Source organism: Bos mutus, chromosome 3 (genome assembly GCF_027580195.1).
Source record: "Bos mutus isolate GX-2022 chromosome 3, NWIPB_WYAK_1.1, whole genome shotgun sequence".
Classification (NCBI taxonomy): Eukaryota; Metazoa; Chordata; class Mammalia; order Artiodactyla; family Bovidae; genus Bos; species Bos mutus.
In genome coordinates this window covers 110,809,139-110,832,580 of record NC_091619.1, presented here as the reverse complement: position 1 = coordinate 110,832,580, position 23,442 = coordinate 110,809,139, and the positions used below count along the sequence as shown (strand labels likewise).

The 23,442-nt window shown below is 50.5% G+C and overlaps 1 protein-coding gene across 1 annotated transcript in view; it reads right to left on the bottom strand.

The window, feature by feature from the left end:
• The window catches only part of SAG (S-antigen visual arrestin), a 42,199-nt gene that overhangs the window by 4,761 nt on the left and 13,996 nt on the right, over positions 1-23,442 (bottom strand). The window contains exons 4-14 of the mRNA XM_070368505.1: positions 20,389-20,449; positions 17,999-18,043; positions 15,716-15,909; positions 14,375-14,434; positions 12,675-12,751; positions 11,513-11,648; positions 10,449-10,533; positions 8,480-8,552; positions 5,987-6,124; positions 3,835-3,912; positions 1,043-1,066 (exon numbers count right to left, since the gene is read on the bottom strand). Of these exons, the coding sequence (XP_070224606.1) occupies positions 1,043-1,066; positions 3,835-3,912; positions 5,987-6,124; positions 8,480-8,552; positions 10,449-10,533; positions 11,513-11,648; positions 12,675-12,751; positions 14,375-14,434; positions 15,716-15,909; positions 17,999-18,043; positions 20,389-20,449 (971 nt within the window). The remainder of the gene's footprint in view (positions 1-1,042; positions 1,067-3,834; positions 3,913-5,986; positions 6,125-8,479; positions 8,553-10,448; positions 10,534-11,512; positions 11,649-12,674; positions 12,752-14,374; positions 14,435-15,715; positions 15,910-17,998; positions 18,044-20,388; positions 20,450-23,442) is intronic.

The following is a 23,442-nucleotide window of genomic DNA, read 5'->3' as shown; positions in this document are numbered from 1 at the left end:
TGCTTTGGTCAGATCTCATCTGTTGATAAGGCGCCCTGGTGGGTCCCCGTGTGGCCAGGGCCTAGGAGAGAGGTTGTCCTGGCTCCACGGGAGCAGGGGCGACAGAGTCAGTGACGGAGTATGTAAGGCCAGCGCTTGCCTCAGACGCATCCTGCCTGCTGCCTCTGTGTGCCTGATTTAAAAGGCCACTGTCACTATTCACAAAGGCCCGAAGATGGAGACAACCCAAGTGTCCAGCCGCCATGAATGGACGAACACAACGTGGTCCACTCACAGCATGGGCTGAATCTCAGCCACAAACAGGAGAGAAGCACTGACGACAGGGACACTGCGAACGCACCCAGCGGGGGCTGGTCACGAGGGGACAACTGCCTGATTCCGTTCATACAAAGTGTCCAAATGAGGCAAATCTGCAGAGCGAAGGTAGGTAAGCAGTTGCCGAGTAGTGGGGAGAGTGGGAGAGATGGCTCCACAGGCACGGGGCTTCCTTTTGGGACGGGCACGGGTACAAGGACCAGAGAATGGGGACAGTCACGCAACTCTGTGAGTGTCCTTGACGCCACTGAACTCTATCGTGTGGTGTTTTTTTCTGTTTTGGTGGCACCGAGCGGCATGTGAGTCTGTTTCCTGACCAGGGACTGAACCTGTGCCCCCTGCATTAGAAGCACAGTCTTAACCGGTGGACCACCAGGGAAGCTCCTCGACTGCACAGGTTTAAATGGTTAAAATGGTAGACTTCGCGTTATGTCCATTTCACCCCTGAACACACGTGCGTACACACAGGGGCAACTGCGTGGAGTGTGCCTGTTCTCTGAGGGTGGCTCTACGTGTGTGTCTCCATCCAGGGGCAGACCCAGCTAGTCTCCACGAAACACCCCAGCCTCACACCCGTCAGCCAAGGTCCGCACAGCGTGAGCGGGCAAGGTTCCCCACGTCCTGAGCACGACACTGGGAAACTGGCCTTCACGGTCCTGTTTTAAACCCCGGGTTTGTCCCCTTCAGACCCTGGAATCAGGCAGAGAAGGACGGCGACGAGGCTTACCTGGAGGTGAGCTCTCCCAGAAGGCTAGGAAACAAAAACACAAACAGGGCTGTGGGGACTGTCCACGGTGGCAACACACCCCTCCTTGCCGTTATTCAGAGATGGATACACCCCCCTCGGGTCCTTCATCACCCACAACTTTCAGGTTCTTTGTGCTCCTTACGGTGCACTCCGCTATTCCTCTCTGCTTGTGACTCCATGTCTTTCTCAAGTGGATTAGTTAAAGCCCTAAAGTTCAAGAATAAACCCCAGTCCAGAATTTCTCTCGTGGCCACAAAGGTCACCATGAAATACCTGCTAAATGCTTACCTTGACTGCTACATTCGACTCTGTTTTAGAGCCTCTGAGAGAAAGTGAAAGAAAGCACCATACACTTTATAGATATAGACACTATATATATGTGTGTGTGTGTGTATATATATACATATATCTCATCTCATATCATATATATCTTGTCCTTGCTGCAGCGCATTTTGGATCTTAATTCCAGAGCCAGGAATCGAACTTGTGTCCCTGGCGTTGGAAACACAGAGTCTTAACGACTGGACTGCCAGGGAAGTCTCAACACTATACGCTTTGTAAAACAGGACAACTACAATGCTGTGTTAACAAAATCTGCAAAATCAACCCATGTTCTACTTTGTGGTCCCAACCAAAATTTGGGGGAACTCTTCGTCCACTGAGACTTATGGAATATACACATAGATTTGCCTTGATGGCTGAACTACCCAGGACTCATTAAGGTAAAAGGCCAGTTGGCCTTTGGCAATGGAATTTGAAAAGGAAAATGAGAAGTTGAGTTTTTCCCTTTTGATGAGATTTCTTTCTTTTTTTTTTTTTTTGGACCATACCACGTGGCATGTAGGATCTTAGTTCCCCAACTAGGAATTGAACCACACCCACTGAGTTGGAAGCACACAATTTTAATCACAGGACCACCAGGGAAGTACCTTGGTGAGATTTTTAAATTGAAAGAAATTGAATTAAAAAAAAGATGGAAAACCATTTCCTCAGAACTATGAGATATCTGTGCTCTAGTGTGAAAAGGAGACTACCCAGTCCTGTAATGATTTTGGGGGGCGAGAAGGCCCCCCATCATGGATGGAGCCTCCTGAGACACACTGTGACCTCATTTCCCAGCAGCCTTGCTTTTCTGAAGAGAACTAGAGAGCTCTTCAAGGAAATTAGAGATGCCAAGGGAACATTTCATGCAAAGATGGGCTCAATAAAGGACAGAAATGGCAGGGACCCAACAGAAGCAGAAGATATTAAGAAGAGGTGGCAAGAATACACAGAAAAACTGTACAAAAAAGATCTTCATGACCCAGATAACCATGATGGTATGATCACTCACCTAGAGCCAGACATCCTGAAATGCAAAGTCAAGTGGACCTCAGGAAGCATCACTACAAACAGCTAGTGGAGGTGATGGAACTCCAGTTGAGTTATTTTAAATCCTAAAAGATAATGCTGTGAAAGTGCTAAAATCAATATGCCAACAAATCTGGAAAACTCAGCAGTGGCCACAAGACTGGAAAAGGTCATTTTTCATTCCAATCCCAAAGAAGGGCAATGCCAAAGAATGCTCAAACTACCACACAATTGCCCTCATCTCACACGCTAGCAAAGTAATGCTCAAAATTCTCCAAGCCAGGCTTTAACAGTACGTGAACCATGAACTTCCAGATGTTCAAGCTGGATTTAGAAAAGGCAGAGGAACCACAGAGCAAATTGCCAACATCTGTTGGATCATAGAAAAAGCAAGAGTTCCAGAAAAACATCTACTTCTGTTTTATTGATAACGTCAAACCCTTTGACTGGGGAGATGACAACAAACTGTGGAAAATTCTTCAAGAGTTGGGAATACCAGACCACCTTACCTGACTCCTGAGAAATCTGTATGCAGGTCAAGAAGCAACATTTAGAACTGGACATGGAACAAAATACTGGTTCCAAATTGGGAAAGGAGTATGTCATGGTTGTATACTATCACCCTACTTATTTAACTTATATGTAGAGTACATCATGCGAAATGCTGGGCTGGATGAAGCACAAGCTGGAATCAAGATTGCTGGGAGAAATATCAATAACCTCAGATATGCAGATGACACCACCCTTATGGCAGAAAGCAAAGAAGAACTAAAGAGCCTCTGAATGAAAGTGAAAGAGGAGAGTGAAAAAGCTGGCTTAACACTCAACATTCAAGAAACTAAGATCATGGCATCTGATCCCATCACTCCACGGCAAATAGAAGAGGAAACAATGGAAACAGTGACAGACTTTATTTTCTTGGGCTCCAAAATCACTGCAAATGGTGACTGCAGCCATGAAATTAAAAGACATTCCTTGGAAGAAAAGCTATGACCAACCCAGACAGCATATTAAAAAGCAGAGACATTACTTTGCAAACAAAGCTCCGTCTAGTCAAGACTATGGCTTTTCCAGTGGTCATGTATGGATGTGAGAGTTGGACTATAAAGAAGGCTGAGCGCCGGAGAATTGATGCTTTTGAACTGTGGTGTTGGAGAAGACTCTTGAGAGTCCCTTGGACTGCAAGGAGGTACCCGTAGTGTATGTGTTTTGCAGTCTGCTTTTCTACCTTTTTCTCTGTAATGTTACATCAGGCAGAATTGTGAAACTAGACAAATAGAGTCTTTCTCAAACCCTACCATGTAATTGGTAGAATTTGTGGACCTTTCTTGCTTTCTGTCTCCCAATCGCTGGGGAACAAAACCATTCAGATGGCTGACAGCCAGACAGAGCAGGTGGCATGTTGGGGCGTGGACACTCACCCTGACACCGTGAGCTTCACCTTGATCTGGTAAGACACCAGGATCCCCATGACGGTCTTGTCTATTCCCTCCTTTATGCTGTTCAAACAGAAAAGCAAAATGGAAGAATGCAGAGGAGCAGTAGGAAGCAGAGACCCGATGGATCAACCCTTCTCCCTAGGCTCCCCAAGTAGGGGACCACCCTCTCCAAGAGACCAGATCATTCATGTTCTGCTGCGTCCTCACTGGGGAGCTGGAAGGCAGCCCTGACACTCGGTGGATCGGGGGCTCTGGATTTGTCATCATTCAGTCACTAAGTTGTATCCAACTCTTTGCAACTCCATGGACTGTCACATGCTAGGCTTCCCTGTCCTTCGCTATCTCCTGGAGTTTGCTCAAACTCATGGGCTTCCCAGGTAGCTCAGTTGGTAAAGAATCTGCCTGCAATGCAGGAGACCCCGTTCGATTCCCAGGTCAAGAAGATCTGCTGAAGAATGGGTAGACTACCCAGTCCAGTATTCTTGGGATCCCTTGGTGGCTCAGCTGGTAAAGAATGCATCCACCTGCAATGCAGGAGACCTGGGTTTGATCCCTGGGTTGGAAAGTTCCCCTGGAGAAGGGAAAGGCTACCCACTCCAGTATTCTGGCCTGGAGAATTCCATGGACTGTATAGTCCATGGGGTCACAAAGAGTCAGACACGACTGAGCGACTTTCACATTCATGTCAGTTGAGTCGGTGACACCATCCAACCATTTCATCATCTGTTGCCCCCTTCTCTTCCTGCCCTCAGGCTTTCCCAGCATCAGAATCTTTTCCAATCAGTCAGCTCTTCTCATCAGGTGGACAAAGTATTGGAGCTTCAATATCAAACCTTCCAATGAATATTCAGGACTGATTTGCTTCAGGATGGACTGGTTGGATCTCCTTGCTGTCCAAGGGACTCTCAAGAATCTTCTCCACAGCACCACAATTTGAAAGCCTCAACTCGAGGCTGGGGACTAGGGATGGGCTTTGCTCTACCACTGACTGACCCAGTGTCCTTGGCTGAGCCTTTCATCTGGTGAAACCTCAATTTCCTCATCCATGAAATGAGTAGAAATTCACCTTTCTTACCAAAGAAAGCATGGAGAGACGGGCTGTTTATGTACTACTCCACGAATCACAGAAGGTCTTTACAAACGCACATGCCATTTTGAACTTTGTGATTCCTTCACCCCTGAGTTCCTGGATCTAGGGTGTTGTCTTCCTGTTTGCCCATCTCCCAGAGCTCACAGACATGCTTAGAATCTAACACGCCAGCTGGAAAATCGTCCTCAGAAACCCTTTGACTCCCATGATCCTCCTTTCTGCCTGATGTTCACTGCCCCAGCTGTTCGTCTCAGAGCTTTTCCAGACAGCATCACCTGGAGGCGATTACTGGGGCCGTGGGTCACACAGGATGGGGGTGGGGGTGGTATGGGGAGCTGGCAGTGAGCCCCCAGCCTGGTCACAGCTCCTACCCCAACCCTCAGGGCTCATCCCACACACGCTCCCAGGAACAGAAGCCCCGGAGGGCAGTGAGGAGTGGCAGGGGTATTTGACTTAGAAGCTTCGATCTAGTTTTTACTGGATCCGCTGGCTCAATTCAGCCCAACATTCTGAGCTGGGTCAGCAGATCAGTGCTTAGCTTCATTTAAATTGAGCTGACGTCCGTAGCCCTCAGGACCCCCTGTTCCTTACCTTTCCAGATGGAAATGAATAAATGATGTTTCCATCTTTCATGAGGCACTCAGTTCAATGCTAGCTGATGCTATTTCTCAGAGGTACTAGCTGACTTTTCTGGAGCACTCGCTGTGTGCTGGGCCCCACATTTGATGTGGCCTGTCTCCCGTAATCCATGTCAGCTCTCATACCCTAAGGATGGGGAAACTGAGGTCCTCGCTCAGACAGCTGATGGGGTGGCCCAGACAGAGCAAGGGAGCGGGGCTTCGGCACAAGGCTGTCTCCAGAGCCCAGAGCTGCAGTCGCTACATCATGGCAGGTGCGGGCGAGGGATCCCCGGTGGGCCACTGAGTGCTGGCTTTGCACCGCCGGCCACCACACCACGTGCCAGCCGTGAGCCCAGGGCTAGGACGAGAAGGAGCGCAGACCCCTTCCCCCCACCTCCCCCAGCACCGAGTCTCGGGGGCTCACATGGTGCTGGAGGCCAGGTTCGTGTCCTCGTGCTTGATCTTCCCGTCCAGGGCGATGCCCCTTCTCTCACGGTTGTTGGCCAGCAAGGGCACCAGCGTCAGCGTCTTGGTCAGCGAGCTGTTTGGCGGCACTTTTTCCCTGCAGGAAGAAACACGGCCGATTTAGCCAGTTGCTCTTACAGGCTTAAGGCCACCGGGGCCCCCAGGAGACCTTGTCTACGCTCACGCAGTTCCCAGAACCCACGTTCCCTGCAACTTGTGGGAAAGGCAGCCCAGAGGGGCTGTGCATGTCTTATGAGAAGGAGGAGAGCATGAGTGACATCTCACAACAGGCTGGCAGCAACGTTGGAGCATTTCTCAGCCTGCTCCCATGGCTGAATTTCTGGAATGTTCTGTGGGGTGAAGTGAGACCGACTGGCCCAAGGATCAGGGACCACACCCTGTTTTCTCCCAAGACTCTGTGAAGCACATGATGGGCTACAGGGCAACTGGTCAGTACCAGCAGAGAACCCGGGCTGGGTGTCGTCCCGGTCAGGAGGACCAATGTGTGCCCTGGGAGTCTCCCACGTGAGCTGGACAGACTGGGAGGTTTGGGGTTCATAGCAGCACAGGCTCTTTCTCCCCCAGATCTCCTCCATCACCAACCGGCAGGGCGTTCCCCAGCATCTGATAGACACAGGGACCCCCTGCCAGACGGTGGGCCTGGGTGTAGTGGAGGGCACCTCAGTGTGGTTTCCCCAGGTCAGGCAGCGTCGGAAGCTGGAGAGTCAGCTCTGCTGCTCGCCCGCGAGCTGCCCCCAGGCCTATGCCAACAGCCACTGCGCAGCCTCACGGGCTCTCTGATCGCAGAGCCCAGGCAGGCTCTAGCCATGTTCCTGGCATAACCTTCGTCCCTGTGCCCGGTCAGGAGAAGACAGGGCCCCAGAAGCCCTGCCCAGGAGCCAGCCTCGGGCCCTTTCCTCAGCCTGCCCCCAGACAGACGGGCAGCCCCACTGCCAGCCTCCTCTATCTCCCTGGGGAGTTGAAGGCGGCTGTGGCTTCTCTAGCCTCCAAGTGCACACAAGAGGCTCCTGGGCACACCCTTTACAGAATCCTGCTTGAGACAAGGTGGCCCGCATCCTTGCATTTGGGACCGGGGGGAATCTTCTCTTAATAAGCTTGGTTTGGGCAGCAGAGTGACAGAAGCAGAAATTACCTTGTCAAGATAACTACCGTAGAAAGAGGCCCCGGGGCTGGGCTTGGACTATGGTCTGTCCTGCTGCACCCTGGCCAACAGCCTCTGCCAAGACCCTGGACCAAAGCCCCACCTGGCCATGTCCCAGCACCTTCGGGATCTGGGACTGCGTGGTGGGTAACAGCAGGGGCATCAGGGCTGACCTGGTTCCCAGGTGGCCTGCCTACCAGAGCCCCCAGAGCCTCACTTTCACTCCCACATTTTTGAGGGTACTGAGGATGGTGTCCAGTTTTCTGGGACTCTTTGATGCAAAATGAGCTGAAAAGAGGACCGGATAATGGGGTATATTAGGGGAAACCTCCGCTGGGGACCATTTCCTCCTATCGTTGTTGGGCACATGCCAACAGGTGAGCCAGGAAGACTTCCAGGCACCGATATGGGCAAGGATGCCGTCTGAAAGTAGAACTGAGCCCAGGCCTGGCCTGGCGGAGGCAGTCAGAGGTTCATTTCCTGCCTCTTCTCCCCTGAGATGTAAACTCAGGCCAGGTTCTGCTTTAAGTAACAGTTTATCCCGAAGTGGCCTTTTAAATATTATGTAATGTTTTCTTGCTGAATCTGCTGTCTTTCCTCACTCCACCGCCTTCCTCCAACGATGAGAGTATTTTTGTCCTACAATGGGGCTTGGAAAACAGGAAAACACCTTCCCAAATGATCCTTCCTGGGTGGGGGGGTTGGTAACCCCCCGAAAGCTGTGAACCTGAGTGCCTAGCACAAAGCAAAACCGGTCAGGTCTCTTGCTGCACCGTGAAGAAGCCATCGCAGGATTCTCATTTGGGTTTTACTGTTTGTTTGTTTTCCATTTGATTTTTATTCTAATGGAGGGAGAAAAGTCACTCATGACAAGTGGTGGAGTACTGAGATAGCATTCTAATCTCCTCATCATGGTATCAGATTTTCAGATTGTGGAGATCAAAAGATAGAGAACCCTCATGTGGGCTGACAGGTTATTTGATGACCTGTTCTGGGGGTCAGAAACAGTATCCGATCCCTACCCACTTATTTAAGGATCAATAGAAAGCTCTAGCCCTTCCCGCTGTGACGATTCAGGCTTCCTTTTTCTGCTCCCCATCATTTCCTAGCTCGACCCAGCTCTCAGAACTCTTGTGACTTTGCAGCCCTTGAAGTGAGAAAAGGGGAAGGACGTGGCAGGCTGGGTAGCTGGCTGACCGCTCTACTTCCTTCTTCAGCAATGACCGAAAAGGGGAACTTGACAAAGAAGCCGGAACCGCCCAGGAAATAGAAACCCAACCCGCTACTCACTGTGTTTCCTCCGCAGCCACCGTCTTGATGTAATAATCACTCGAGTAGAGAACCACGTTGGCCACTTGCTCCACTGCAAAGGGGGGACAGCATAGGGAGGCTCGGTGTGGGGTCCTGTATGCTGCCTTCTGGGGGACCTGGCTGGCCTTCCCTCTCTAATGGCCATCTGAGTGCACCTCTCAGGCTCAGCTTTAAGGCTGAGATACCTGTTCTGGCCTCAGGCCAGGCTTCCCAGGCGACGCTAGTGGTAAAGACCCCACCTGCCAATGCAGGAGACATAAGAGAGGCAGGTTCCATCCCTGGGTCGGGAAGGTCCCCTGGGGGACAGCATGGCAACCCTCTCCAGTATTCTTGCCTGATGAATTGTGCAGCACACAATTGTTTGTGGTTGTGGTGTGGTGGATAGGAAGGTGGGCTCTGGGGCCAGACTACCTGGGCTCAAATCCCTGCCTAGCCATCAGCGCTGGGGTAGTAGAACTTCCTGAGCCTCAATTTCCCCATCAGCAAAATGGGGGTGATAACTGCATCTAACTTATATAGTTGTTATGATGATTAAAAAGGTGATTTTTAATTTTTTTTTTGTCACACCTTGTAGCATGAATAATTTCTCCAACCAGGGATTGAACCCACACCTCCTACAATGGAAGTATGGAGCTTCCTGAACCACCAGGGAAGCCCTCAAAAAGATGATTTTTAATTTCCATGTAAATCAAATTTGAGAATCAAAAGAAATAATTTGTGTAAACTGATCAACACAGCGCATAGCCTATACAAAGTTCTCAATATCTGGCTTCAGAAATTCAATAGCTTCTTTCAAACATTAGGGGTCCAGATGTTAGTATTCATAAAATTTTGAGAAACAACTTAAAAAATAATTATCAAATGGTACTTTCTCCATCCTGCTGCTTTGTGAAATACCATATGGAACACTACATACAACATGCTAAATAAATCACACCAGGTCCTACAGAGACTTAAAGGCATAGAAACTAAACTCACATAAAAACAAAGCCTTAATGTAAACATGTATATTAGCATTAAGAAAAACCTAGAATATTTCAGTATGAGTGCATCCGATTCCTGAGCCTTATCTATGATGGATAAGAGGGAGAGAGGAACGTAGTGGATGGCACTTAGGTAACCAGCTGTCCCGGTCTGCCTGGGACTGGCCCGTTTCAGCACTGGAAGTCCTTGGTCCTGGGTCCTGGTTAACCCAGGACGGTTGGTCACCCTAAGTCTGTCTCGGTCATCAAGGGCCTGAGGGAGAAGTGGACGGACAGGTCTCCCTTCCAGGTCATTCTATCACATCTTTTTACTTCGCCCACATGAGACCGAGTTCACGGAGCACCCCCCTCACTTTGACGCCCTTTGTCCTGAGGCAGTGTGCTGGCCCAGTGGACCAGTAAGTCAGAGGCCCCTCTCCCGAATATACGGGAGGCCGGGCCATTACATGGTGACACAACAGCAGCAGTGACAGTGGGGATGACCATTTACAAAGCATGTCCAGTGCGCTCAATCAACAGATCACGAAACCCGGGACGGTAGACCAGGAAGGCCTGCTGTGACTGCCCGCTGGACTCTGAGAGGATGTGCACAGCACGAGCCCACAGGGGAGCCCAGGGTTCCCAGGCTAGGTCCCTCCCACTACTCTGTGCAGAAGGGAAACCCTCCCCCTCCTCCCTCCCCACCGAGACCTGGACCCTCCAGGAAGGCAGGATAAGGAAGGATGGGAAGACATCCTGTCGGGGGTGCTGTCCCAGGATGGAAGACGGCTCTAAGCTGGGCAGGAGGCTACAGAGAGGACACTTAAGGGACCTCCTCCTCTAAGGTCCTGCTGCCCTGACAACAGAGACAAACGGGAGGTTCCAAGGACCCAGGAGGGCCTGAGAGACCAGAGGAGAGACCCGGGAAACATGGCCACTGGGGACTTGCAAGGCTCTGCCGTCCAGCCTGGAGCAGAAGGTCCTACCTAGCACTTTAATCTTCTTCACTGTCTTCTCTGTGCTGTTGGTCACGGCCACGGTCACAGGAATGGGTTCCCCGTGGTAATAGATCTGAAGAAGTTAGCAGATGGGACAGAAAAGGGGAAGAGAGCCTGGTCATGTCTTTCTAAACTCATCCCAGTCCTTCAACTGGAGGCAAAGTGGCTGAATTCCCACGCTTTTGAGGAAGGCAAGGTGAAGGCATCGTGGCTCCTGTGGGGATGTGTCTGGAGCAGGCTCTGCCCTGTGTGTGGGAGGCCGAGGAGATGGCATGGGCTCCAGCCACAACACCCAAGTCCTGAGTGTCACGCAGAGCTGGCCCCAGGGCGCTTGAGCGGGGTTATGAAGTTATTTGGGGCAGAATGAGTGAAAAGAGAGGAGAATGTGGTGAGGGGGCAGAGGTGGAGCTGGTCCAGTGATGACTCCATGTTATACCAGACGGGCATGTTGTTGCACACACACACACACACACACACACACACACGTGCATGCACACACATGCATGCACGTGCAGACATACATGCACACACATGCGAGCACACCACACATGCACACTCATGTATGCATAGACACACATGCATGCACACACGCGTGTACATACACACATGCACACATACGGTCTGCTGGGCTTCTGTCAATGTGTGTGTGACTCTTGTTGACCAGAGGGACCGGAGACAGCCCTGGTCAGCGGTTCTTCACCTTTCTTGGCCATGACGCTCACACGTGACACAGCCACCCCCTTACCGTTACTGCCCAACTTCAGTTTGAGGGAAGCAAACAATCTGTAACACCCATTGACGCGGCACTAAGAGGCTCCCTGAGGCAGCGATGGGGTGGGGGGAGCAAGCCTTCCCCAGGTTGCCGGGACCCATGATGAGTAGAATGCAGGCCAGTTTGGCCCTAGTCTAAGGGTCACCTTCACCGACTCCAAGTTATGAAAAAGTTCAGTCATCCTCATAGGTCGGTATTTACCACTACACCCAAGACTGCCCACAGCCCACCCCCAGCTGAGGGCCCGGGCGGGCTCCCCGCAGGCCGGCTCCACAGTCACCTCTTTGCTGAGCGAGACGGCAAGGCGCAGGGGCTTGTCCGACATGAAGAACTGCCAGGAGGCCTCGGCTCGGGGCTGGGGACCCATATCGCGTGGCGCGTGCTGTACCTTCCGGATCAGCAAACGCACGGAGCTCCTGCGGATGAGACGTCACGGACGGTCCCAGGATCAGCACCTGGGCCTCCTCGGCATGGCCCACCAGGTCACCCCCCACCCCCCGCCTCATCCCCAGGCTAGGATCCCTCGGGGATGTTCCCGATGGATGCAGAAGGACTGGTAGCCGGGTCAGGTCTGGGGGCAGGGGCCTCGCGGGTGGTGTGGACCCGTCTGCTCTCCGTGGGCCCCTCTCACCCTCCGTGAGGACCCCAGCTCGGGCTCCTCTGGGGTGAAGCTGCGGTGGGAATGTGTGCCTACGTTAGGTTTCAGAACTCTCTACAAATCTGATGCCTTGTCATTGCCATTCAGTACAGGTGTCCTCTAAGTGTGAATGCTGAGTATGAGGGGCAAGTGTTGAGGGCACAGTTGGAAACCTTATTCAGGAACAAGGAAAATGAACGCCAGGGCCTGGGAGGACAGGAGTCACTGCTTAGTGGGCAGAGTTTCTGTTTGGGGTGATGATAGCATTTGGGATACAGAGAGTTTGGGGATATTTCCCAAATGCTATCATCATTTATATAGCATTCAGGATAGATATATCATCATATATGTATATATATCCCATATGTATTATCATATATATCCCAAATGCTATATATAGATAGCAGACAGTATACAAGTGGTTATACAAGGTAATGACTATGTTTAATGCCACTGAGCTGTACCCTTGAAAATGGTTAAAATGGTCAATTTCGTGTTATGTGTACCACCACCACAACAAAACGCAAAAGAAGAAGGAAACTCAAGGGGCTGTGGAGGCTTTCAGGAGCTTACACGAACCCTTGAGGTTGAACGCTCCTGTTATTTTCTGCTGCCTTCCCACTAGATGGTCAGCCATGGACACCCACCCCAACTGTAGATGGTCCCTCCTGATGGTCCTGACCTGGTTCCCACTACACCAGCCTAGTGGGAAGAGTCTGTCTTGCAAACATAAAGTAAGGGGCGGTTTCTTACCCCCACCCCTTAACCCCAGACCCCTCACCTATTCCCACAGCCACACTCTTACTTCTTGGGAATTTTGTCCTCTTCCACATCTGTGCTGTGCGTGGCGAATGCTTTGATCTCAAAGTCGACCCCACAGCTCTGCAAGGGGGCAAGAGATGAGACAGGGCTGCGGTCTGCACCTCCCTTCCAGAGCTGGATGGGGTCACAGCTCACTCGGGGGGATGTTTCGTGGCACTTTTTTTTTTTCTACATCAGCCATCTGCTTTTCAGAGCTGCACCAGTAAGACTTGATCTGGGGACATCCCTGGCGGTCCAGTGGTTAAGACTTCGCCTTCCATTGCAGGGGGTATGAGCTCGTTCCCTGAGCGGGGAGCTAGGATCCCACATGCCATGGGGCAACTAAGCCCACAGGCCATAACGAAGACCCAGTACAGCCGAAAAATAAAATAAAAAAATTTTAACTATTGTAACAGATTTAATAAATAGTTTAAAAATGGTCCACATTAAAAAAAAAAAAAAAACCTTAAAAAAATAAAGACTAGATCTGGAAGTGTACTCATGATGAAATAATGGCATTAGTGCAAGGAGAGTGCCAGGGGCCCTGAGGCCCTAGCAAAGGGCACCAGCCTGCAGGCCGTGCCCCACCAGCAGCTGCAGAGGGTGAATCAGGCATCCTGACTTGTCCTCGCCTCCCTCCGCCTCTCATGGCGTCCAGCCCGCCCTCGGTCAGCTGCCCTCGGAAGTGGCCATGCGGTTATGTTACTGACGGTCCACTGCCTGCAGCTGGGGACAGGCGCAGTGCTCCCAGGGCCCTCGGGGGCCCATGGACACCCCTGCTGGGGCTCCAACACCCGACCCCGGCGGGCAGCTGCTCTGCGGCTGCAGCCAAGCATGGCCAGGCTGCCAGGGGACCTGGCACTGGCAGCTCTCCCAACTTCTGAAGAGAAGCTGGAAATGGAACTTGGAGAGAAGGCTCCTGAATTTTAAATCAACAAAACTAAAAAATCTTGCACGGGTGGAACAGATGCATCTGCCAGCCCCTCTGCCCGCTCCCCACCTGGCCCCAGCATGATCCCCCACCCCACGTTAACCTCCTTCTCTCTTGTGTTAACACGACACGGTGGGCATGGGGGCACCAGCGTGGGGATGGGCCCTCCACCAGCTAGCACGTGAGTCACAGTCCTACTAGTCCTGTGAAACTGTGGACTCTCAACAACACTAAAACCTAGCTTGAAAATAAATACGCATCTGTACCCACCAGCACTTGGAGTTCTTAGCCCTGTGTTCTCGCCGCGCCGCTCCACGCCCACCCCATGCCGCTTCCCGCCCAAGCCGAGCTCTCCCACCTGTCTACCTGGGGCATGTGCTGTTCCTTCCTTGTGAAACGCTTATCACTTCTCTCTCTCTATTCATATTGAGCAGCTCCTGTGCGTGCTCCTAGACCAGCACCCAAGCCTTCTCAGGGAGGAGAGAGACCGTCTGTTTCACTCACAGGGCTGCTCACGGTTAGGAAATGCGCAGGGTGAGTGATGGACTCATCTGTTATCCGTTCTCTCTACTTTGGGGTGTGTCTGAACTCTTCCACAACAAGAGGCTCACGTATTACAACCTTGCTTGTTAATTGGCTACACCTCAATACAAAATAAAACGTTTAAAATTAAAGAATAAATAAATAAAACAGATTGCTAAAAAAAAAAGAGGCTATTTTAAAAAGCCCTTTGAAGGAATGAATGAATCCCTGGGATTCATTCTGGAACCAACCTTGCCCACATCTTGCGGAGCTGGCTGCAGCATCACCGAACAGGGCAAGTAGTCAGGAAACTGTGGAAAGAGACAACAGATCATTTCTTTCAGAGAATGTTATTCCTCGTGTATTACACCATGCATGCACGCTCAGTCGTGTCTGACTCTTTGTGACCCCATGGACTGCAGCCCACTGGGCTCTTCTGAACAAGGGATTCTCCAGGCAAGAATACTGGAGTGGGTTGCCATTTCCTCCTCCAGGCGACCTTCCTGACCCAGGGCTTGAACTTGAGTCTCTTGTGTCTCCTGCATTGGCAGGCAGATTCTTTACCACTAGTGCCACCTAGGAAGCCCATAAATACATATATATATGTATGTATTATATATGTAATGTGTATATATATACACACACACACATATAATATATATATATACACAAAACATAAACCTTACTATTTTAAGCATACAGTTCAGCAGCATTAATGACATTCACATTGTCCTGCAATGGTCCCTACCATCCGTTTCCAGAACTTTTCCGTCATCCCAAGCAGAAGCTCTGTACCCATTAAACATCAATTCCCCAATTCCCTCCTCTCCCATGCCCTGGAGACCACCCTTCTACTTTCGGTCTCCATGAATTTAACTCCTCCAGATCCCTCATGTAAGTGGAATCACACAGCATTTGTCCTTAGGCGACTGGTTTCTTTCACCTAGCATCACGTTTTCAAGGTTCATTCTTGTCGTAGCTTGTGTCAGAATCTCCTGCCGTTTTAAGCCTGAACTGTATAACTTTGGAGGAATATGTAATCTTAAGACCCATAAACATGCTAGTGAAGAGGGTGGCTACCCCACAGCGAGTCCAGGATGGAGTCATCAGAGGCAGGCACTCTGGCCCCAGGGTCCCTCGGTTCCACCAAGGATTTCTCTTCCGTGACCCCCCCAGGCTGTGCTCAAGGCTACAGCCAGGATCTCATCTCACTAAGATCTCCTGGCTCACGGGAAACTCTTGCCTGCTTAGAAACTCCTCAGGGCCAACTGAGGGGCACTTCTTTCTTTTTATAGAGTGAAGGCGTGACACGCACGTATAATTAGGTGGTCGGATGCAGTTTAAATATTTAAACTGTAGGTTGAAACCGTGCCTTCAAAGGCTAGGAGGCTATTTTCAAGGACTTAAAAAAAAGACAATGACAGCCCAGGCAATCTAGAATTTCCTCAGTTATAGAAGGGTGCAATTTGAAGGCCCGCATATGTGAAGCCATTTCTCTGGCCCCGTTCCTTGGCCACCGGTCACATCACAAGGTGCTGGGGGCGGAAGGAACCAGTGCAGTGGTGGGGATGGGGGCGCGCAACGTCACCCACCGTGAGCAGGAAGGGGTAGGTGTTGGCCCCCAGCTTCTTGATGAGGCTCTCCTGCAGCCTCGTGGTGGCGCCCGAGGCCCCTACGGGAGGGAACACCTGGACCTGGGAGAAGTAGAGGTCCCTGCGGAAGCTGAGGCCCATCACGTCGATGTCTTCCTGGCCGTAGCGGAAGGCACACGTCAGAGACACGTACACTGGGAGAGAGACAAGAAGGGTGCGCTTGGCCAGTCGGTCGGTCGGCCCGGCGCGCCTGCCTGGGCTGACACCGCCTGCCTGTGGTCTCGGCATTCAACCTTCAGCATCCCGAGGGGATGGGACCTGGGGACCTCACCACCCAGCTGGCCCTTCTCTCCCTCTGGCTTGTGTTAATTACTCCAAAGGGCTGGCTTGGAGGGCGGCGAGGCCCCTCAGACGGGCCAGGTTTTGTCTCCTGACTCCACTGTTTCCCACATCCTCCCCACTTTCCCTCTTGATCCACCAGCTCAGGGACCTCAGGAGGCTTTTCAGCAGGGTGAGGTCACTCAGGGTCTGAGGGTGGGAGGTCTGTCTAGAGTTGAGAGGGAAGGTGAGAAGCAGAGGGGAAACAGAGCTAGGGAAAGGACTGCCTGATCTGGGCGTGGCCACGAGGGGAGTGAGCTGGCGCTCAGGGACCAGGTGGAGAGATGAAACCAAGTCCCAGAGGAAATCCGTCTTTTCACATGGCTCGGAAACTTCATCGAGCTTTCTCTAAATCAGCCGCACTTGTGAAAATTCACTGTGGTTAGACGGATGTAAATGGTGCCCCCGGCGGACCAGAGGAATTATATGAGACTACACCTCTTGTGTAGGAGGAGAAGAGGGCAACAGAGGATGAGATGGCTGGATGGCATCAGTGATTCAGTGAATGTGAACTTGAGCAAGCCCCAGGAGATAGTGAGGGACAGGAAGCCTGGCATGCTGCAGTCCACGGGATCTCAAAGAGTCAGACATGACCTGGCGACTGAACGACATGTGTTTTGAGGGTGGACTGTTTACAGCTGCGTTAATGTGCTAAATAACCGCACGAGGTGCCCTGTGCTTGAACGGAAAGCACGTCCACCCACGTCCTTGGGAGCCGTGGGTTGAGGATTTTGTCTGTGTCCGCTTCAAGGATAAGTGCCCTTGGCGCTAAGCTCAGAAGAGTCACTGATCACTTGCTTATCCCTCAGCCGACATTTGTAGGAACAAGGTGCCCAGAGATGACCTGGTTTATGCCTGCCTCTCCGGAAAATGCTTTCCTGGCCAAGCGTGTGGGCTTTCAGGGCTGGAACTGGGCTCCTCCTGGTATAAGAGAGGAGCAGGGCTCTCCGGAGAAAGCAGAGGAGGGTAGTTGTCAGCCTGTTTCTGCCCTGTCCCCGGGATGCTGAGGGCCCTACAACTGACATACTCCAGAGCACATCTAGGGGTAGGAACAATCCTTGTGGGTTGCCGACAGCAACGACTCTAAGAGGCACATTTTTGAATGGAACTGAGTGATAACTCAGATGGGCTCTCATTTAATTTACACAACCGTTACTAGCATCAAATTCCTTGCCACACACTTCACAGCAGCCAGAGATCACTGAGCATGCTGTGCTGCTGTGGTCCAGAACCACCAGCATGTGCTAAGTCACTTCAGTCCGACTCTTTGCGATCCCATGGACTGTAGCCCCCCAGACTCCTCTGTCCATGGGGATTCTCTAGGCAAGGGTCCTGGAATGGGTTGCCATGCCCTCCTCCAGAGGATCTTCCCGACCCAGGGACGGAACCCAGGTCCTGACATCTCCTGCACTGGCAGGCGGGTTCTTCACCACGAGTGCCACCTGGGAAGCCAAGAACCACCCGAGTCAGCATAAAAAACTCTGCCTTCCAGCAGCCTCCATGCCTCGCTTTTCAGGTAAACTCAGAAAGGAGCCCTCCTGAGTCTGCCTGGACATGGAACCACAGGACACGGTGGAGAGGGGCATGAGCATGCAGTCTGCGGAGGGGTAGCCCTGGGCTCTGGGCTCCGTCTGCCATCCCTTATCTGGTCGGCTCGAGCAAGCGGCTTCCCTGAGTTTCCACCTCCTTCTGGGAGATGTGGACAGTGGGCTCTGGTGAGGACAGAGCCTATGTCCCGAGGATTGTACAGGGGAGTGTGGATGAGAAGCCCGAGGCGCTGGCAGTGAGAATGGGTGTGCAAGGGCTTCCCCATCTCTTCTTGCACGCTCACACACACACATCCCGTTCCTGCTTCGAGCCGAGACCAGACCCCCACTCCCTGGAGGGTGGAGGAGCATCCCTCACCTCTCTTGCCCTTCACGAGCTCAGGATCCACCAGCACGACGCCATCTAAACCAAGAGAGAGAGAACAGTGAGGGTGGAGGATGTGGAGGAGGCTGGAGACTTCCTGAAGTGTGTGTGTGAGAGAACATCACATGGAATCCATGTTCGTTACGGGAACCTTAGAAACGGAAGTAAACAAAGGGAAAAAAGTCACCCCATTTCCACTACCCAGAGACACCCATTGTTGAGATATTGATGCAGAAAGATTTATCCAGATTAGATGCACTTATGGAAAAGTTTTCACTAAAAAAAAATGAGATCCTATTATACCGTTCAGCTCACTGCTTTCCTCACTCAACTGTATATTGCAAACATCTATTCACACACACATACACACACACTCACATAGTATGTATTAATCATTTAAATTGGAGCAAATGGCCACACATTTGCTCCAATGAACAGATGTATTATAAATTATTTAATCAAGCTTCTCTTGTTAGGGTATTTAGGATGTTTCTGATTTTCCCCATTATAAGTAAATCACAATGAACATCCTCAAAGATAAATCTCTATCCACGGTAGAATTGAATGTGGCTTTTAATAATATAAATGCCAAATGACCTTCTAGAAAGGACATTGTTGAAGGACATGCTCATCTTACTGCCTAAATTGCCAGTCTTTTACACTCTTTAAAAAAAAAAAAACAAAGAACAATTTGAGTTGAAGTAATTATAGATTCACAGGAAGCTGCAAAGATAGCACAGAGAGGTCCCCATGTATCCCTTATCCAGTTTCTTCCAATGGTTACATCTTAGATAATTGCATACAATCTCAAAACCAGGAAGTCGACATGGGTACAGTGTGTGTATAGTTCTAAGTCGTTTTATCAAATGGAGATTTTGTGTTAGCACCACGGCAGTGCGGACACAGAACTGTCCCCTCACCATAATGATATCCCTCCGGGGCTGAGCCTTTGTAGTCACACCCAGCTACCTCCCCCCACCAACCTTAGCCCCCTGAAACCACTATTCAGTTTTCCTTTTCTATAATGTTGTCATCTCTAAGATGTTATAAAAATGGAATCGTAAAGCATATGGCCTCTTGAGATTGGCTTTTTCCACTCATCATAGTGCCCTGACACTTAACAAGCTGTAGCATGGGTTGGTAGTTCATTCATTTTTTTTTTTTAACTTAAAATTGAGTTAAAATTTTTTTTAAAAATTGATGGTGCATTGTGGCACGTGGGATCTTAATTCTTTGACCAGGGATGGGAAACCATGCTCCCTGCAGTGGAAGCCCGGAGTTTTCACCACTGGACCACCAGGGAAGTCCCTGGTAGTTCATTCTTTTCCACTGTCGAGTAGCATCCCAAGGCTGGACATGCCCCAGCGTGTTTAACCTCATTCACCTATTGCGGGACATTTTGGCTCTTCCTAGTTTGGAGCCATGACAAATAAAGCTGCTGTGAACAATCACATACAAGTTTTTGTGTGAACGTAATCTTTCATTTCTCCGTGATAAATGTCCAGGAATGCAAACCGGGTCATATACTAAGCATACGTTTAGCTTTTAAAGTAACTGCCAACCTGATTTCCAGAGTGGCTGTCCCATTCTACATTCCCACCAGCAACGCCTGAGTGATCCAGTGTCTCCACATTCTCGCCAGCATTTGGTATGGTCACTGTTTTCATTTCAGTCATTCCAACGGGCGTACAATGATATTTCATTGTGGTTTTAATTTGCATTCCCTAACGACTAATGCTGTTGGACATGTTTCTTCTTTTCTTGTTGTTGAACATTTTCCTGTGTGCTCACGTGCCACTCGTATATTTTCTTCAGTGAAATGTCTTTTCGTTTTGTTTGTCTATTTCCTAATTGGATCTTGTTTTCGTTTTCAACTGGTGAGTTTTGAGCTTTCTTTATATACTCCAGAGGTGAGTCCTTTGTCTCTCTCACGCTCTTTAAAATTGTCTCCAATCAGCCGGTGGTGCCTGGATGATGTTTTAATTTGCATTTCTTTGATTAGATTATTAACAAAGTCAGATTTTTAAAAAAAAAAAAACACAAAACTAGTCTCACCCTAGACCTTCCCTAGTGGTTCAGTGGATAAGAATCTGCCTGCCAATGCAGGGGACCCTGATTCGATCCCTGGTCTGGGAAGATTCCCACACGCCGGGGAGCAACTAAAGCCCGTGTGCCACAACTACTGAGCCCGAAAACTGCAGCTACCGAAGCCCACGTGCCTAGAGCCCATGCTCCACAACCAGAGAAGGACCGAGATGAGAAGCAACTAGAGAGGAGTCCTGCTCACGGCAACTAGAGAAAGCCTGTGCAAAGCAACAAAGACCCAGTGCAAGCAAAAAATAAATAAATACATTAAAAAGAATCTCACCCCAAACTCGACTTACCCACAGGCTCTACTCGTTCAACGTGGTCTATGTAATCTCTCTTCCCCAGGTAGATGGTCACCTGTGAGAACAGAGATGGGTTCTCAGTGGTCAAAGTACCCGCAGGTATTCATGTTAAAAATTCGCAACAACGGAAGAGGAAAAACAGCAACAACGGAAACATTTGCCCTCGTTTGGAGAAGGGGAGGCGCCTGGCGCTGCTGCTCGGCCTCCCTGTCCTCCTCTCGCCCTGCTTGGCTGTAGGCAAGGCTGTAGGCAGAGACGACGGACTGCGGGCAAGGTGTGGTCTTTTCTCAGCCCCTGAAACTGCTCCAAGGAATTCTTCCCATCTCTTCGGGAAGACCCTGTTCTCCCCGCCTTTTCCCACCGAGCCCAGGTCTGCTGTCAACCAGGCAAACTTGGTGGATTCGTTGCTGATTCTTTAGTGGAAAGTGACGCTTATGTGCATGAGGCTCCTGTCAGCTGTTTGCACGTTGAACCTTTCATTTCTCGCTGTGATTGAAATGTTTCTCCTCACTGTTAGAAGAATTTCTGGACTCAGCAAGAGGCAGATGTTCTGGCGTCCCTGAAATCCTATCAGGTGAGCATCTATACACGTACACCTGAAGAAGCGGGGAAAGCGTCCTGGCTGGGGACAGATAACCATCTCCCAGCCCTTGTCCTGTCCGTTTCAACGCCCCTGGCAGCAAAGGTCCCTTTACCACCCCCATCTGTGGGAGAGCGTGGGTTGGATTCACCACCGCCCACCACCTTAAGCCATGGCACTGTGACCGTGGTGGTAAGAATTCTCTCACGCATCTTGCAGCCATCACCGTGTCTAGCGCAGTGTCTGGTACAGGCAGGAATTTAATCAACATTTGCTAAGTGCATCTGTGAGTGAATGCATGGATCCTGGCTAGCTCCCTCTTCCCCAAGCCTCTGAAATTCATATGTCTCTTTCCGTGGACACTTAAAATAATTTCTGTTGGCATTAAATCATCTCCTATATCTGCTCCCCTGTAGCGGTCATCCAGGAATGTATCTCCGTGGCTTCAAGGTTATTTGTGTGATTGATGTTGAAGCACCTGATCATAACCAGGTGCTGGGGGTAGCTTATGGTGAAAGGATGCTTTCTGGGTAAAAAAAAAAAAAAAACTCAGCGTGTAAAAAGCCCAGAGCCAAGAAAACACTTCTGGAACTGCCTACGGTTTCACCTGCAGGTGCGTAGCCACCAAATGGGGATGCAAATGGCCAGAAAGGGTCTTACAGGACCAGACCCTAAAGATTCCAGGAGGATGTGGAAGCATTTGAAACAGGATGAAAGGCCTGCAATAAGGGGTACGTGGTGCTTGTCCTGTACCAGGCGCCAAGCTAAGTACATGGAGCACATTATTTCATTTAATCCTCACAACTACTTTATGGGCTAGGGATTAAGCCCGTTTTATGGAGGAGAACACTGAGGCTCTGGTTGCATTGGCAGCAAAGTGGAGAAGGGGTTGGCGAGAGGAAAGCCAGGTAGGCAGCTGAAAGTGGTCGGGAGGAGGGCGAACTGAGGAATGAACAGGAAGGGAGACGGTAGGGGGACAGAGAATGTCTTCCTCTTTTTCAAGCTTTGCTGTGAAGGAAGGAGAGCTAGAAAGGAGATGGGGTCAAGCGGCATTTGCTGTTCTTTTTCTTGTGTTTAAGATGCATGAGGTCAGTCCTTGTTGTCATGCTTAGGATGGTACTGGTAGAGAAAGAGAGATGGCCCCAGAGGGAGGAGGCTTTGGGATCGGACCCAGAGGAGGTGGTGGGCCACGACCCAGGCTGTAAGTAGCATGAACCTCAGTGGAAGCAATAGCACGTCCTCTGCCGCAACTGCAAATGAGGAGAAGAGACAGGAGCAGGTGGGGAGAGTGGGGTGGATGAGGCGAGGCTCCAGCCGGTCTGCTGCTTACCCATCCGACAGCCACGCACAACATCTTCCTGGATAACAGTCACCAATCATCGCATCCAGGGCACACCATCCCCAAGCAGTTGTGTTAAGAAGGCCACCCCAGAGGATCGTTCTTTTCCCCGCCCAGTTTTACTGAGATATAATTGACATATTGTTTAAGGTGCACAATATAACGATGTATGTGTAAATCACAAAGCCATAGCCACAAAGCTATAAGCTAAAACTGAAACTCCAATACTTTGGCCACCTGATGTGAACAGCCGACTCATTTGAAAAGACCCTGATGCTGGGAAAGATTAAAGGCAAGAGGAGAAGAGGACGACAGAGGATGAGATGGTTGGATGGCATCACCGACTCAGTGGACAAGCATTTGAGATGGTGATGGTCAGGGAAGCCTGGTGTGCTGCGTGCAGTCCGTGGTGTCGCAGAGTCGGACACGACTGAGTGACTGAACTGAACTGAACTGAATAGCCACAATAAATTTAGTTAATATCCATCATTAAGGATGATTCTTGAATGGCCTGCTCCCACTCTTTTGGCTCAGGATGGGCTGAAGGTGGGCATGTAATCAGTTTTGACCAACGAGGTAAAGAGAAGTCTTCTGGAGAAATACCTCCTCACCCTTAAGAGACCCCAGGAATCAACAGTCTTTTCCTTCTGGAAGGAAGTGAAGGTGAGTTCCCTGAAGCTGGGGCAGCCGTCTTGCCACCAGCCAGAGGATGAAGATAGTAGAAGATGGAGGAGCGGAGAGATTCGGAGAGAAACTGACCCAGGGCCCTGGCACACCACGCCCGAGGCCAGACAAAGACTTGCAGTGGGAATGATCCTAATACGGAGAGAGTCGTGGATGAATCATTTTTTCCTCCTAAATACAAAAATTCTAAGTTTCCCAGGTCAATGGAGGTCTAGCTAGGTGGGAGTAAGGAAAAAGTCAGAAAGTGATAATGCCCAGCAGGAGTGGTTTCTCTCTTCTTTTGCCGGAAGTCAAGATAAAGTTCACTGGAAAGACACAAGTTGGAAGAGAGTTGGGAGGATGAAATATTTCGGGGTACCTGACTTGTCACCCTGAAGAATCAGAGGACTGGATGGAAGTGATGGAGATCCTCAGGGAGGAGAGGAGAGGGGAAGGGGAGAGTGTG